Source organism: Sceloporus undulatus, chromosome 1 (genome assembly GCF_019175285.1).
Source record: "Sceloporus undulatus isolate JIND9_A2432 ecotype Alabama chromosome 1, SceUnd_v1.1, whole genome shotgun sequence".
NCBI lineage: Eukaryota > Metazoa > Chordata > Lepidosauria > Squamata > Phrynosomatidae > Sceloporus > Sceloporus undulatus.
In genome coordinates this window covers 20,245,890-20,263,002 of record NC_056522.1, presented here as the reverse complement: position 1 = coordinate 20,263,002, position 17,113 = coordinate 20,245,890, and the positions used below count along the sequence as shown (strand labels likewise).

The window sequence follows — 17,113 nt, the reverse complement described above, 5'->3', positions numbered from 1 at the left end:
GCCATCTTGAGGGGGAGAGAAGCAGGCCAGCAACAACAGGCCTCCGCCTGCTAAGAAGACGAGCCCTCCTCCCGACCGCCATCTTGAGGGGGAGAGAAGCAGGCCAGCAACAACAGGCCTCCGCCTGCTAAGACAAGCCCTCCTCCTGACCACCATCATGCTTGTCTTTATTGCATGTTGTTCAATGTTTATTGTTTTTTGTAAGGTTGTTTTTATGATGTGTATGTTTTAAACGATTTTGTGAACCGCTTTGATCACCTCGGAAAAGCGGTATAAAAATAAAGCATATTATTATTATTAAATATCAAAGCCAAGCCTGGTACGGTCTAGCTTTAAATCAGCAGAGTAGCAGAAACGTGTCCTTGCCTAACTATGGTCCTCTAAGAATTGACAACACAAATAGTTTGCAGTTTAATATAAGTCTACTAAAGGCTTGAATCTACATATGCATACAGGCTACATCCTAACCTAGCTAATGAAACAACAAAATGCAGACATCTTGCTAACATCTCTATTTTTTCTCCTGTTTGGTAGAAGCCAGTGGAGCTTTGAAAGTGTGCAACAAGTATATTGTGCATCTTAGTTGGCCAATAAAGGTATCACTGTTTGGTGGATTTTTGTTTGAATTTACTAAATGGTCAACACAGCTACCCCCTGCATGTTTTCTGGATTGTGAGATACTGCATTGTAGCTGTAACAGGGGAACCCTGTTGAGTGAGCCAGCGGACTGGGATCGTCAACCAAGGTAATACATTTTTTTCTTCTCAAATATGGAGCAGATTGGCATGTTTTATCTCAACACCTTCCAAAATGTTCCTGATGCAAAAACACAGAGACTTCTTGAGGAATCCATTGTCCTCTGTCTACAAAGAGGCCTATGGCCTCATAGGAATGGAGACATTGGATTGCAAAAGAGGAGCCCTTGTTGATATGCAAATGGACTTTAATTTCCTGGACTTTGCCCAATTGCTACATGGCCAGAGGAGGAGGGGCTAACCTGCTAAAGATACCCTCCCCATACCATCTTAACTAAGGACAGAAACAACAAAATGCAGGAAACTTACTAACATCTCTAATTTTTCACCTGCTTGGTATGTAACATCTTGCCTGATGAAGAAGCCAGTGGAGCTTTGAAAGCTTGCAACAAGTATATTGTGCATTTCGGTTGGCTAATAAAGTTATCACTGTTTGGTGGATTTTTGTTTGAATGTACTAAATGGCAACCACAGCTCCCCTTGCATGTTAGCAAATGAATAGTTCAGGTAAAACAGGAAATCTTTATCTCACCATCTTTCAGAAGAAAGTTGAGAGAGTAGGGAGATGGGAAAAGCTGAGAAAGTCTCACATGTAGGATGGGGGGGGGGGAGTCTAGAAGGCCACAGATTCCTTGTCACAGATATGTTGGATTTTGAAGCAAGTGTAGGATATACTAAATAGTTTATGCATCTCACAGATTGTCCTTTGCTGCTGCAAGACGTTTTTTAAAAAAATGTTAATTGGGTAAAAAAAGTCTGTAAAATTTCATGTTTTATTTTTTATTATAGTAACTGCATGGAAGGGTACTGGGTGACAGTTGCCAACTTAGTCCTGGGTGATGAGTAAATGCCCCCCAGAGGACCTAAGCATACAAGACCAATTATACAGGAGGAGGCAATCCCTTAGGTAACCTGGATCTAATCCACGTAGGGCTTTAAAGGTAACAACCAACATGTTGTACCTTCCCAGGAAACTAACTAGCAGCCAATGGAGTGATAAGATCAATCCTAGATGTGCTAGTAACCAATCTGTCTGCCATGTTTTGAACAAATGAACTTAGGAGAGAGGTAGCTCAATGTACAATTCACTGCAGATGTCCAGCCTTGAGGTTATCAGTGTGTGAACTACCAGTTCAGTGGAAGTGCCCATTATTTCCACTGGCTTCTCTAGAGGCCTGGAAGAGCGCCCTCCTGAAACCCTACAGAGGCACTGCCAGTCCCCACAGACAACAATGATTTTATTAATTTTAAAGGAAGAAAAAGGGAGCATAAATTTATTTAAACTCTGAAAATAACAAATTAAAAAGTTCATCGCAAAACCACATTGAGATGCTCACCACATAAATGCCACCATGTTGGCCATCATGGATCTTATTGTGTCGAACAATGGGACAGCTGTTTGTTCGAATTTGTATCCCTGCTAATGCATTCCCTGTTGAAAGATGTAAATAATGAAATAGTGTGGCACATGGACACAAAGAATATCATGTGCAATGGAGAAACTATTCAGTTGTTTACCATAGATGTCATTTCCTTCAATAAGGCCTCTGCCATCACCAAAGATGTAGACTCCACCTTGATTCCCATTAAAAATTGCATTACCCCTAAGGAACAAAAGCCAGATAAAATAAAGCTACATATGTCATATGATCTAAGCAGACACATATAACCTAAATATTTTAGTAATAAAAGAAATACTAAACACATAAAAGATGAACCTTTAATTCAGATGCCACAGAAATTTATTCTGAATACAAGAATAAAGTCTGGTACTTTAAAACAGAATAAAATACTTTAACATGTGTGTGTCTGTGTGTATGTGTTGCAGCCAACAGCAAATGTGAATTATTTCATGTTTGCATGGTTACTGAGTGCTAGTTTTCATACAGTCTCCCTCCACTCCTCCAATAGCTTATATGATCCTAAGTCCCAAATGATGAAAACCAACTACAAACATATTACATTTGGTCAACACACATAATGATCTAGCCAATGTCTCCAAGCCAAAATAAAAATTGGTACCTTATTGTTGGGTCACTATTTGAAGTAATCCATACACCTGCAAAATTGTTTGCATAGATCTTATTTTCTATAAATTGTCCTCTTCCTTTTTCGTGAACATAAATTCCTCCAGTTTGACCATGGTGAATTTCACAACGAACTACGGTGGGGTTGGCATAAGCTTTTACTTCGAAACCTGCTATTCTATTTCTGTGTATGTTGCAGCTTTCAAAATAGCCCTGATGCAAAGAAGAAGAGAGGGGAGGTGGGTTAATAAGGGGGGACGGGAATTAATTATGAAATACTTTCTTATCCATCCTTTTTGACATAATAAAGATATCAGTGGACAGACACGTGTAAAAATCATTTATGTTATTTCTGTAACACTATGAAGTACACACAACAGCCAGTATGGTGTAGTGGGCTGAGTGTTGGACTACAATTCTGGAGACCAGGGTTTGAATCCCTGCTTGGCATGGAAACTCACTAGGTTTCTCTCAGCCTCAGAGGCAAAGGCAAACCTCCTCTGAAAAAATCTTGCCAAGAAAACTCCATGATAGGGTCGCCATATGTTGGCAACGACTTGAAGGCATACAACAACAACAACAATCAGTATATACGGTCTTTTAAATATATATAGTACTTAAGAAGACAGACTCATGATTTCTTACTCTAGCATGGTATTTCTTAAGCACTTCAAGAACTAGAGCAGAAATCTAGTTCTTCTTCTACAGAAAACGACTGTGTACAAGCCAGAAGGTGCTGGGTCCTGTTGGGCTATCAGTCCTATTAACCTCAGATACGGGATTCAGAAGTTGTATTTACACCGAAAGTCAAATAATCTGGGAAAGAATGCACTTCAGACTTAGCTATAACATCCAAATTTCCAAGAACCCCAATGTTTTCTCCTCTCAAGCCTACCATAATTTTTTGCTGTAGTTAACTGCCCTTGAGTCAACCTTGACCCATGGCGACCCTGTTGATGAGACATCTCCAAAATTCCGTCTTCCACTGCTCTGCTTAGGTCCTGCAAACCCATACCCATGACCTCCTTAATAGAATCCGTCCATCTAGCATGCAACCTTCCTCTCTTTCTGCTTCCCTCCACCTTTCCTAGCGTTAGTGTCTTTTCTAATGAGTTGTGCCTTCTCATGATGTGTCTGAAGTATGACAGCCTAAGTTTTGTCATCTTGGCTTCCAGAGAGATTTCTGGCTTGATTTGCACTAGGACCCATTTGCTTGTACTTTTGGCTGTTCATGGGATCCTCAGCACTCTTCTCTAGCACCACATCTCAAATGAATTGATTTTCTTCCTAGCTTGTTTCTTAGCTGTCCAGCACTCACATCCATACATGGTAATGGGGAATACAATGGCTTCTATGATTCTAACTTTTGCACTCAGTTGCATATCTTTGCATTTTAGTAATGTTTCTAGTTCTATCATAGCTGGCCTCTCCATTCTTAATCTTCTTCTGATTTCCTGGCTGCTGTCCCCATTTCTATCAATATTTGATCCTAGATATGAGAACACTTTTACTATTTCCATTTCCTCATTGTCTAGTTTGAATTTCCCCGTGGTCATTATTTTTGTTTTCTTTATATTCAACAGTAAGCTTGCCTTTGCACTTTCTTGTTTGATCTTCCTTAGTAGTTGTTCAAGGTCTTTCAGGTTTTCTGCTTCCCTTATGTGCGCCCTTCTTTTACACAGGGGATCCGTTCCAGACCTCCCTGCGTAAAGAAAAGGTGCATATGCTCGAGCCCCATTACATGTAATGGGGCTTGTGATTGTGGCGGCATGCATGCAGCGCCGAAATAAACAATGCAACCGTATAATGCACCCGCAAATGACGCAGGCACACTGTATTATAGTGTCATCAGCATTTCTCTGTTGATATTCCTTCCTCCTATTTTCACTTCTCCTTCTTTTGTGTCCAAACCTGCTTTCCTTACAATAAGTTCTACATATAAGTTGAACAGGTAGGATGGTAATATGCAGGTTGAACAGGTAGGGTGATAAAATGCAGCCTTGCCTGACTCCTTTGCCAACTGGGAACCATTCTGTTTCTCCGTGTTCTGTTCTGATAGTAGCCTCTTGTCCCGAGTATAGATTCCTCATCTGGACTATCAGATGTGTTGGCACTCCCATGTCTTTAAGGGCATTCTATAGCTTTTCATGATCTATGCAGATAAAGGCTTTGCTATAGTCTATAAAGCACATATGATTTTCTTTTGGAATTCCCATGTGCATTTCATTAGCCATCGTATGTTTGCAATTTGGTTCCTGGGATCTCTTCCTTTCCTGAACATCTCTTGGACCTCTGGGATTTTTCACTCCATGTATAGTTGGAGTCTAAGTTGCAGATTTTTGAGCATGATCTTGCTTGCATGGGTGATATGGTCCTATAGTTATTGCATTCTTTTGTGTCTCTTTTTTTGTGTGGATGCGGATGTATATTGATCCAATCTGGCCATTGTTTTGTTTTCTGTAGTTGACTCTGTTAGATTGGATTGCAGCAGTTCAACTGGGATATCATCTATACCTGGTGATTTGTTTTTCACCATTTCCCTTATTGCAGCTTCCATTTCACTTTTTAGAATATGGGGTTCATCTTCATATGGCTCTTTGTTCCATATGATTATTTGATTCTTATCAAAGGGTGCTTAAAAGGAATTAAATATTTGAGATCCCTGTTCTTGGCCAATAATGATTTTACTTCAGAAGAGCAGTAGAGTTAGTGTATCCCAGGCTATCCATTTGGAACAAACATTTTATTTGGACTCTGATGTCAATCACTTCAAAGCACATAACTGTAGATGACATTTCTTGCTATGGTGCTTGCCTCCTCCCCCTAAAGTAAAGTAAACATTCATTATAGGTGCATCAAACTGCAAAAATGGTGTCAGCACTGCCCAAGGCTTTACAAATGCATCAGTGTAGGAAATGAATGTTTTTTTTGGCTTTTGTGGAATATACTAGGAATGATTTATGGCAGACACAAAGAAGCACAAAGCAGCCGCTTGACAACAATGCCCAGTACATGAAATGCAAGTCAACATGGCAAGCCATTTTTACTGACAAACTCTTCAATCCAGGCAACCGTAAAACAGCTTCACCAACATTAATGCAAATACTGGGAAAACAGCATCCTGTAACCAGCAAGCTCCATAACTACTAGAGCGCTCAGAAGCAGAACAACACTCTGGAAATAGCAACAAGAATCTTCCCAAAGGTGGAATTCTCTGACAGTAGAGAACAAAAAAATCTTAGGAAATAAGTTTGCAGACATATACACAGAGGAGAATATGATGTTCCCCATTTTTAAAACGCACTGAAGACAGGGTCTGTGTGTAAAGCAGAGACTAAGGAATACCAGTTGCCTTATGCTCATAGCCCCATTTTGGAATATAGGCGAGATATATATCCAATAATAAATAAATACAGTGAGCCCACGCCATACGTAGGCTTCACTTCTGTGGGTTTCAGTATATGTTGAAGCCACAGCACAATCTAGTGAATGGCACACGTGCCCCATTATTTTTAATGGGATGCGAGCATACGCGATTTTCCCCTTATGCAGGGAGGATCCGGAACGGATCCCCCACGTAAGGGAAAGGACGACTATATTATAAATCTATCTATCGAGGAGCAGTAATAGGCTTTCTAATGGGAGGTTTCCCATTTCCAGTTCGAAATTTGTAAAAAAAAAAAAAAAAAAAAAAACAGAAAGAAAAACGTTTACACTGATATCAATGTTAATCTTAGCCTTCCCCTATTGACTATGATGTATATACACCCTTGATTTTAATATTTTTGAATTGTATGTTTTTAGATAATGATATTGGATTGTAAACCGTATTAATGTGTGTTAATTAGTTTTAATGTGCTATTTTTATCTCTTATTGTATCCATTTTACCGATTGTACACCGCTTTGATCTATAGGAAAAGCGGTCTATAAATAAACAATTTATTATTATTTATTATTAATCTACGTTGATGTTGCTGGACACCATGCTTTGCCCTACCTTTTCCTCTCTTCCTTGTATATTCATCTAATTCTGTATAAAGCATGGATAGAGAAAGTGCAGCCTCTGAAGGACCCAGATCCAGATTGTTTTTGGCAGTTTTTCATACCAAAACAGCAAAAAGTGACTAGAAACCTGTACAAAGCCTTGCAATGTTGCCCTCAGGGCTAAGAAGAACAAAAAGCTACAAAAACTTTGCACCAAAACCTGTGATGACAAAATCTATCAGAAAGGTGCCAGGACTCAAAATTCACAACCATTTTTAGCATGTAACAACCCTCCCTCTACCATCTTATAAAGTAATAAGATTTTTGGTGGTAGCATCAAGCTAGAATATCTATGCTTTCAGCAAAATGCTTTTTTAACATGTGAGCCATACATACATATATGCAGCAGACTACAAAACGATAGTGGTTAGTTGTTATGAACCGCTTCCATCTCTGCAATCAGTTCCATTTTTGACCAATAAAAGCACTTGTGACATTTGAACATGTTTCCCCTACCACACAGCTTTCAATTTGTGGTTATGGCTAGAAGCATTAATGAAATGTATTTAAATAAATAAATGAAATTTCCAATGTAAAACGAAGGCAGCTGTGAACATATCTAAACTCCAAGAATGATATGAAAACTGGCAACATCTATGAAAAGGTATCTATAGTCGGCCCTTCTTATACACAGATTTTTTATACACGGATTTAAGCATACACGGTTTGAAAATGTTCCAAAAAAGTATAAATTTACCTTGATTTCCCATTTTTTATAAGGGACACCATTTTGCTATGTCATTATATTCAATGGGACTTGAGCATACATGGATTTTGTTATACACGGGAGATCTTGGAACCAAACCCCAGCGTATAACAAGGGTCCATTGTACTTTTTTTAATTCTACGGTATGTACTTTTTTGATGCTATATGTTGATTCTCAGGTAGGAATAGAATTTTCACACATTCTTATCTCACTGTATGCCTATCAGACTGTGGTCACTCACAACTACTGCAGAGTCAGGCTTTGTTACTATCTTTTAGATATAAAAATGGAATATATGACCGATTTAAAAGAGGCTAATTTTCCCAGATAGCTGCAGTGACACCATAGGTGGCAAACACTTGAATCAGCCATGAAATCTGACTGAGTAACCAGCAGCCAGAAAACTGCAGTTTTAATTTGAGATGAAAGGGCTCCAATCTTTTGGCTGACTTTGGCTGCCATGCCAAAACTTACACTGCGCCTGTCCATGAGATCACAGACAATCAAGCCTGCAGCTGCATACTGTTTGGTTTGGGGGGTTTCAATTGTTCCACAGTTGCTGAAGCCAAGGTGCTCAAATGGGCTTCAAGAAATCAAGAAGAAGGCTTATTTTGTTGCTGAGAGGCATGGGAAAGAGCACAACAGTCTCATTCTGGAAATGTTATGGGCAAAAGGCTGATGCTTGTTTCAATGTTAGGCAAGCAGTTTGATCAGATCTTTCTGCCAGCCAGCCAGCCGCAAAGCTGAGGATCTTGGCCTGGATTTTGGGTTCCATTAGGAGCCTATTACACATTTTTCTGCACTGTTTATGATCAACAGATGCAAAGATCAGCAGATGCAAAGTAAACTAATGAAACACCAGCATCAAAACTGGTTTGAAACTGGTTTAAAAAGCTAACCACAGAATGATAGAGAAGGCATGATACTATACTGTAATTGATATCAAACCGGGCAAGAGAGGAAGGCCAGAGATTGGAACTATGTGGCCCTACAAATGTTGCCTGACTACAATTGCCACCAATCCCCACATGGCCAAACCAACATTGCCAAACATGAGGAAAACTGTGAAGTGCAGAACAACAACATCTCACCTCAATGTAGGTACAAAAATCCAATGCACATATCCAATGACCTAATCTAAGGCGCATTACAGACACGCCGAAGGGGCGTGCTAGGGTTAGGAAGGGGCGTATTAGGGTTGAGAAGGGGCATCCCTTCCGGACACCCCTCAACCATAGTACAGACCGAGTCCATACAAAATGGTGGTGCCTGTCCACACGGAGGCCACCATTTTGGTGGCGTGGGCGTGTAGCGTCGCGCCGCAGAAGTGACGCCGCGAGTGCGCGACTAGCGCCTCCCGGCACCACTTCTGGGGCGCAGAAAGAAGCGCCATTTCGGCACTTCTTTCTTGCTGCATCTGGGAACCGCGCGGTTTGGCCGCTGCGGTTCCCGGATGCAGCAACCGGCGGCAGACCGCCGCTTTTAGGCGGTCTGTAATGGGCCTAAGATATCAACAATGTTATACAGTGGTGCCTCGGGTTACGAAATTAATTCGTTCCGCGGCCGCTTTCGTAACCCGAAAAGCCTTCGTAAGCCGAATTGCCATAGGCGCTAATGGGGAAAAGCCGCGATTCCGTGCGAAAAAGCCGAAAAAAGCACCAAAAGTTTTTTCGTAACCCAAAAAAACATTCGTAACCCGGAACAATGATTCCCTATGGGATTTTTTCGTATCCCGAAAATTTCGTAACCTGGGTATTTCGTATCCCGAGGTACCACTGTATCTGCATTGGATCTTATCCTCCATAGTCTTATACATACATTATATATACTCATACTCTATAAATACAAAATAAACCCTCATACAGAGCTGGAAGAATGAACTAAGCCAGTTTTAATGTTCACCTTTTTCACAAGTATATATATAAAACACAAGTGGCACCAGTGATCCAAGTGACACACAGAGTAATCACTTCTGAAAAACAAAAATGTGCATTACCATGCCATGGTCAAATGTAAAAACACCAACGTCACGCCCGTGATGAATGTGATTCCGTCTGATTATAGGGTTTCCGTGGTTTTTAACCCAAATCCCAGCTAATGCATTATTAGAAATCTCATTGTCCTCGTATATCCCCTAAAAGATCAGAAAAGATTGTAGGTTTAAGATGGGTTAGAAATCCTTATTTTTGCAACGAAAAAAAATTAACGTAAAGAAATGGGGAAAAAAATGGGAAAGGTTACCTGTGCATGATCTGTAATATAGAGTCCAACATTTTCACAGTCACTGATGTTACAGTGCTTGATAGTGGGACAGGCTCCCTGGCCACTAACACAAACTGCAGAACCAACTGAAAAAGAAATTTTTACACATGAGAAACTGAGATAAATGTACATCTGCTTTTAGGAGACATCTACTACTTATGTCACCAGTTAAAATTGAAAACTGAAGTAATCTGACTAGGTATAGGGGGGGAAACAGATGGCCCTGAAGGGACAGCTTGAAGCCATTTCTTCCAAAGACAGATTGGGGCTGCAGCAAACACACAGTATGGCCCCAATCTCCCTTGAACCTGGCCAAAAAAGGAGTAGCAAAGATCTGCTCCTTTTTTTGGCCATCAAAAAGCCGGCTTTTCCTGCCCCACCATGGTTTGAAGCTGGCTGCAAGATCTCCAGCGGTATGCCACATAAAAACACTATGCCAACTGAGTGTCTTGAAGCTGCCCATGTCTGGGTGGCCTCCTGGCTTCCAGGTGGCTTCAGGGTGTCATCACAGCATGTGGTGTGTAAACGTCATGCTCTGATGACACCTTGAAGCCATTTTTTATGGACTGTCTGTTCTGACCCAGAACATATTACAAAACCAAGTAATTTATTGATTTTAGTTTTCTGTTCTCTACATGGGCAAACTGTGAGTGAGGTAACATAATGCATGCATAGCACAAAAAGAAAGCACTTTACCAAAGAACATTGGGAGGAAAAAACTGTATGGAAAAAAGTTACAGGAGAGCAGTCTACAACTGTAAGGCCTGTTACAGACTGCCAAAATAAAGCTGCTTCGGGTCTCTTTGGAGGTATGCTGTTTAAATGATGCATGCATCCTAAGAATCCGGAAGCTGCACCAAAGCTGCACTCGAGTGCTTAGGAATGGAATGTGGCTTTGGCGCGACCTCCGGACTCTTAGAACCCATGCATCATTTAAATAGCATACCTCCAAAGAGACCCGAAGCAGCTTTATTTTGGCAGTCTGTAACAGGCCTATGTCAACAGTTAGAGCAAAAGGCGGGAGCACAATATTCTACTCAAGAAAGTCAAAGATTTTCATTTCCTGGCAGTTTCACATCATAAAAGATCTCGACTTTCATCACTTTCCTAACACCTGAATAAGAGGTGATATAAGTCCTGCAAAGGTCATGACATTCTAACAAAGCACCTGTTAAGAAGAAAAATAATCTCATACAGACTTTATGTATTTGAAAATAATCTCAGCCTATTTCACATGTGCTGCTTCATGATTTATAGCAGAAAAAGTACCAACCTGTACAAGTACTTCGAATAATACAGTGGTCTATTATTGGACTACAGTTGACTGTAATCTCTAAGCAATGGTGGGCATTGTGATGTTGCGCAGATTTGTCATCAGGGTTAAACTGAAAGTACACACAATAAAAGTATTTACAAGCTGTTCATTTATTTTCATTTAACATCAATTTCAATGTACGTGCTTGGCCCATGTATTCTTACCCTGATTGTCATATAACCAACATAAGCATCCTCAGACCCCTCCATGAAGACGAAGGTGGAATCTCTTGTATTTTCTATAATGACTTTATCTGCCACTTTCCCAGGAGCTGCATGCAAGATATATTTTAAATTAAAAGTTAGTTAAAACAAACTGAAAATGCATATTATATTTCTAGCCTGTTTTAAAACACAGCATTTATTATCGGACTTTTACAACAAAAAGCTTAGATGATTCAAGACAACAGCTCAGGTCCCTTAAGCATATTAAAATAATTAATCTCAGATACAATAAACCTCAACTGATAAGAAAACTAAACTTGTTCCTCTTAGTTCAACATTCACCGGTAACAGGTTTAGCGTCCAGGTTTTAGCAGAGGAAATATTCCTTTTTCCAGTTAAAAGCAACAGAAATATAGAGTCCTATATATATAGAGTCCTATATAGGACACTTGTGAGTCCTAGAAAAATCTTTAATTATCTCCTCAAAAAATTGCTATGGTTTTATATTTTATATAGGAAGTACTGAATATGTGATGTCATGATTGTACAGTAAATATGAAAGGGTTGTTTATAATATGGAGAAATAATAGCGAAAGGGTTTATGGGGGGTTTTTTTCACCCTAACCTTATTAATATCTGAAACAAATGCTAGAGTTATGGATGAAATTACCCACGGCACAACGTGCTATTTCAGGGTTACTTAGCATGCTATTCATTGCAGGGTTTAGTAAAAAAATATCTGACTGGTGAAAAGCAAACCCATGTGTTATGTTCTTGGGAAGCCAGCAGGGGGAGCACAATGCCGCAGTTCTACAGCCTCACTCTGATCTCAGCAGCATATATGTGCAAGCTACATAGCAGTCAGAATGAATCACAATAGAAAGAACCCACAAGATTCAGTATAGATTCCATACAGAAATACAGTATATATTCTGTGCTACTTCAGAAGGAATACTGCCCCCCCCCCCAAAAAAAGGAGCTATCTTTTTGACTCACGACTTCTGTAAGCAAGAAAAACAGGCCCTTTGTTCTTTTGGACATTTTCTCCTATGATCCAGACTCCAATTGCCATGGATTCCAATCTCCTTAAGCATGTGTGTCTATGTTTACACATATGAATGTAAATGTACACACATTTATACACCAAATGTTTACATACATGTTTATATACACAAATGTAAATGTACACACACGAACATAAGCTAGAGTATATGGAATGATGAGTTACAGCAGTGATTCTCAAACTTTTTACCTTTTGCATCTACAGTTGGCCCTCCAAATCTCTGGTTTTGATTTTTGCGGATTTGATTATTTGTGGTTTGGATGAATACGTTCTCTCTAGGAATCTCTAGGTCATCCAGTGCAACTCTGGCATAGAATTGTGCTAGAGAACCGAGAAGTTCCCACAGAGTTGCACTGGAGGACTTGCAGATTCCTAGAGAGGTATTCTCTCTGGTAAAAAGAGCAGTGTTTTTTTTATTTGCGTTTTTTTCATGGGGGTCCTTCTCCCCTAACTCCATCGACTGTGGAGGGACCACTGTACAGTGGTACCCCGGGATACGAATGCGCCGCCTTACGAAATTTCCGGGTTACGAAAAAAATCCATTAAAAATAATTGTTCCGGGTTACGAAGGTTATTTCTGGTTACGAAAAAAAATTTGGTGCTTTTCGGCGCTTTTTCGCACGAAATCGCAGCTTTTCCCCATTAGCGCCTATGGCATTTCGGCTTGCGAATGCTTTTCGGGTTACGAAATTTCGTAACCCGAGGCACCACTGTACATGTAGATGTTGCATCCCCCTCAACATAGTATATGAACAAAAATATTTTGTTTCTTTCTTTAGTGTACATATTTTATTTGCACATTCATATATATTCGTATTTTAATATTTTACAAGGAGGTAACATCGTTCAAATTGCAACAGGTTTATTTAAATAAATTCAATACTTAACATATGTGTAAATTTTATACATAAAATAAGTTTTGGAAGAGGAGGAGGAGGAGCAATCAGGGCCTGGAAATCTCGTGCTCCCTTGAGCAACTCCTGCTCCCGTTTGAGAACCACTGAGCAAAAGACACTGCATTTCTTTATCACTTCACATAGCACACGAAGCTGCCTTATAGTGAATGAGACCATTGGTCCATCTAGATCAGCGTTGTCATATCTAACTGGCAGTGGCTCTCCTGGATTACAAGCAGGTTTGTTTCTTAAAGCTCCCTGGAGATCCCTGGTTGTCAGACAGGATTTGGCCTGCTTAGTATGTGGAGACTGGGTATTTTCTACATATTGTAGTAGGTATATTCAAGATGGTAGCCACATGGTAATACTCTCTCATTAACCCCCTTATACTAGACCTGAGCTGAGTAAAATGTCAAGAACATATGGACATAAAACAGAATATCCATATGAATAGCACTTCAACTTTAAATGACCTGTTTTTATAGTTTCCATGTACCATTCTTCAAGGAAAATTAGGAGATAGATTCACTTGCGAGAAAACAATCCTTGAGACATCCACATCCCAAGCCATAGAGGACTTTAAAATTAAAATAGTCTTGTGGCATTAGCTTAGTATGACAGCTGAAAATGCTGACAGCATTTAAAACAACATTAAAGACACAATGTAAAGTCAAAGGCTTTCATGGCCGGCATCCATAGTTTTTTGTGGGTTTTTCGGGCTATGTGGCCATGTTCCAGAAAAGTTTCTTCCTGACGTTTCGCCATCAGAGAAGATGCCAGCCACAGATACTGGCAAAACATCAGGAAGAAACTTTTCTGGAACATGGCCACATAGCCCGAAAAACCTATTAAAGACACATTTCGCCTGGCAGGCCTAGCCAATCATGACTTTTTAATTGATATATTTTGAATGTGTTATATCGGTGCGTTTCAATGGTTTTATAGTATAGTATTTTAACTGTTGGTTTTTATGTGTTTTCCTTTTTAATTGAGTTTTGTATTTTAACATGTTGTACCCCACCTTGAGAAAGGCAGGAAACAAAACAAAATTATAATAGCTGTCTTGAGTCACTGTACTGGGAGGAAGGCGGGATATAAATAAATAGAATTATTGTTGTTGTTGTTGCCCACTTAAAGCTGCAGGTTGAATTTGCTACAATTCTGAGCAGCCTTCAGAAGCAGTCATAGTACAATGCACTGCAACAGGGAGGCTACAACAGATTACTATATCATATGTAACTATGGTGAGGCTTCCAGCGACAACATCAGATTTATAATCTATTCCAGACTAGAGACCCGATTCTTTAGAGAAAGAGTACAACAGGCTGAATCCCATCTCTTACCTTGCAAGAGATAAGTATAAACATGTATTTGAGTCAGCAGGGCTGAAAAAATTTTTCATGTTTAAAAATGATCTCTTAAATCACACACTACTCAGTTTGTGGCAATGTTATAATGAAGAGAGAAAATTCAATTGCTAGTCCCAACAAATAGTCCCAAGAGAAACATATCTGAATGGTAAATCAACACTTATGTCAGTCCCATTGTTGCAATGGGTTTACTCGACCAGGCACAAGCCAATTGATTCCAGCTACTACTGATGAAATCAGCGTGGTCATTTGCTTTGTGGCAGAGAAACAAAAGAAACAAAAACAGAACAGTAGCTGGGAAAATGAGGCCATGAAACTGAATGTGAATTCTAAAGAAACAATTTTAAACTACAGATAACATCTGGGAAGGAGACAACATCTGGGAAGAGACAAGAGGCCCACCAGTTCTGTCTGGAGGCTGCAGGGAGGAAGAGGCTTCTGTTCCTGTTGCCTGGATCTCTGATCCCCTCTCTGGACTGACCTCTTGCAGGACTAAGGCCTTGACTCAACAGGCACTGTTTCATCCAGCACAGTTGCCTTGCCTGCCTGAGGTATAAGCCTGGGACTTCTACAGGAGACTGCCCAGACAACATACAGATTTATTAGCTACCTGTCCTTTTTGTTTTTTCTTTTCCTGTTCCTGTCAATTTAATAGGAAGGATGTTTTTTCCTGAGGGAGAAGGGGATATACAGAGAGTCAGGGAGCAGCCATTGGAGTGATTCAAGGCAGCGGTAGATATGGAGGGAGGAGACAATTAAAACACCAAGGAAGAGGGGAGCTCAAGAGGGTGCTTGTGGTTCCCAAGCTGTCTCTCAGTCTAAACAGTATGGATAGCCTTGATGACAGTTTCCCTGGGTTGAAGCTACTGCTGCTGAATGCCAGATCAGTGAATGGTAAAACAGTTGCCATTCAGACCTGATCCTGGAAGAACAAGCTGACCTGGCATGTATAACAGAGACCTGGTTGGATGAGGCTGGAATCTATCTCAGCTTTGCCCACCAGGTTTCTCTGTGCAGCAACAAGCAAGACCTGGAGGATGGGGAGATGGAGTTGCAGTGGTCTATCATGATTCCATCTCCCTGACCAGATGCCCCCTCACACAATCTACGGGTTTTGAGTGTGTTTATTTAAAGATGGGTAGCTGGGACAGAATAGGGATTCTGTTGGTGTACAGCCCACCCTGCTGCACAACAGTCTCCCTTCCTGAGCTGACCAGAGTGGTCTCGGGGTTGGTATTGGAATTTCTGCATCTATTAGTGCTGGGGGACTTCAACATCCATGCTGGGACTGCCCTTTCAGGAGTGGGTCAGGACTTCATGGCATGGGTCAGGACTTCATGGACAACCATGGGTCTGTCTCAAGTAGTATCTGGGCCTACTCATGCTGCTGGGCACACTCTGGACCTTGTTTTTTGTGCTGGGTGGGGTGATGATGATCTTGGTGTGGAACTCTCCACAGTTCCATTATCATGGACAGGTCATTATTTGGTCAAGTTTAGACTTACTAGGACTCAGAACCTCTGCAGGGATGGGGGACCGATTAGGATGGTCCACCCCAGGAGGCTGAGGAATCGGGATGGATTCCTGAGAGCTCTTGGGGAGTTTCCTGTCACCTTGGCAGGCAATTCTGTTGAAGCCCTGGCCAGCCTTTGGAATGAGGAAATGGCCTTGGCGGTGGACACTATTGCTCCTGAGCATCCCCTCTCACAGAGTGGAGCCAACCCAGCCCCTTGGTCAGGGATTTGATGTTGATGAAGTGAATGAGACAGAGACTAGAGCGACGTTGGCAGAAGATTTGGAGTAAATCTGATCGAATACGGGCTAGAGCCTATTTGAAAGCCTACTCTGTGGCAATACGGGCAGCAAAGAAATCATTTTTTGCTGCCAGCAGTGCATCTGCAAGGAGTCGGCCAGCAGAACTGTTCCGAGTGATCAGGGGTCTTTTACACACTCACCCTCAAGTAAAAAATGCAGACCACTCAGAGGCTCGCTGTGAAGATTTTGCACGGCATTTTGCAGATAAAATAAAATCATTCAGATTCGGTCTGAATTGGATGCTACAGTTGATACAGTGTCATTGAATGTAACCTTGGCTCCTGCTGGTCCAGTATTAATGGATACTTTTCAACTTGTGCAGCCTGATGATGTGGACAGAATACTTGGAGAAGTAAGAGCCATCACATGTGTCTTGGACCCTTGTCCTTCTTGGCTTATTAAACAGGCCAGAGGGGGACTGGTTGAGTGGGTAAAGGAGATAATCAATGCCTCCCTACAACAAGGCAGAATTCCATCCTGCCTAAAGGAGGCTGTTGTGAGGCCTCTGTTAAAAAAGTCGACATTTCTGGGCAAGGTTTTGGAACATGTGGTGGCTTCCCAACTCCAGGGGTTTCTGGATGAAACGGATTACAGTGGTACCCCGGGATACGAAAGCACCGCGTTACGAAATTTCCGGGATACGAAAAAATCCCATAGGAAAAAACTGTTCCGGGTTACGTGTTTTTTTTTTCGG

The 17,113-nt window shown here is 40.9% G+C and overlaps 1 protein-coding gene across 3 annotated transcripts in view; it reads right to left on the bottom strand.

Annotated features, from left to right (window-relative positions):
* The window catches only part of FBXO11 (F-box protein 11), a 68,907-nt gene that overhangs the window by 16,778 nt on the left and 35,016 nt on the right, over positions 1–17,113 (bottom strand). For all 3 annotated transcript variants that reach the window (XM_042442126.1, XM_042442136.1, XM_042442144.1), the window contains 7 exons: positions 11,276–11,382; positions 11,070–11,181; positions 9,776–9,882; positions 9,531–9,668; positions 2,778–2,995; positions 2,274–2,359; positions 2,093–2,187 (listed from right to left, as the gene is read on the bottom strand). In XM_042442126.1, coding sequence (XP_042298060.1) covers positions 2,093–2,187; positions 2,274–2,359; positions 2,778–2,995; positions 9,531–9,668; positions 9,776–9,882; positions 11,070–11,181; positions 11,276–11,382 — 863 coding nt within the window. The remainder of the gene's footprint in view (positions 1–2,092; positions 2,188–2,273; positions 2,360–2,777; positions 2,996–9,530; positions 9,669–9,775; positions 9,883–11,069; positions 11,182–11,275; positions 11,383–17,113) is intronic.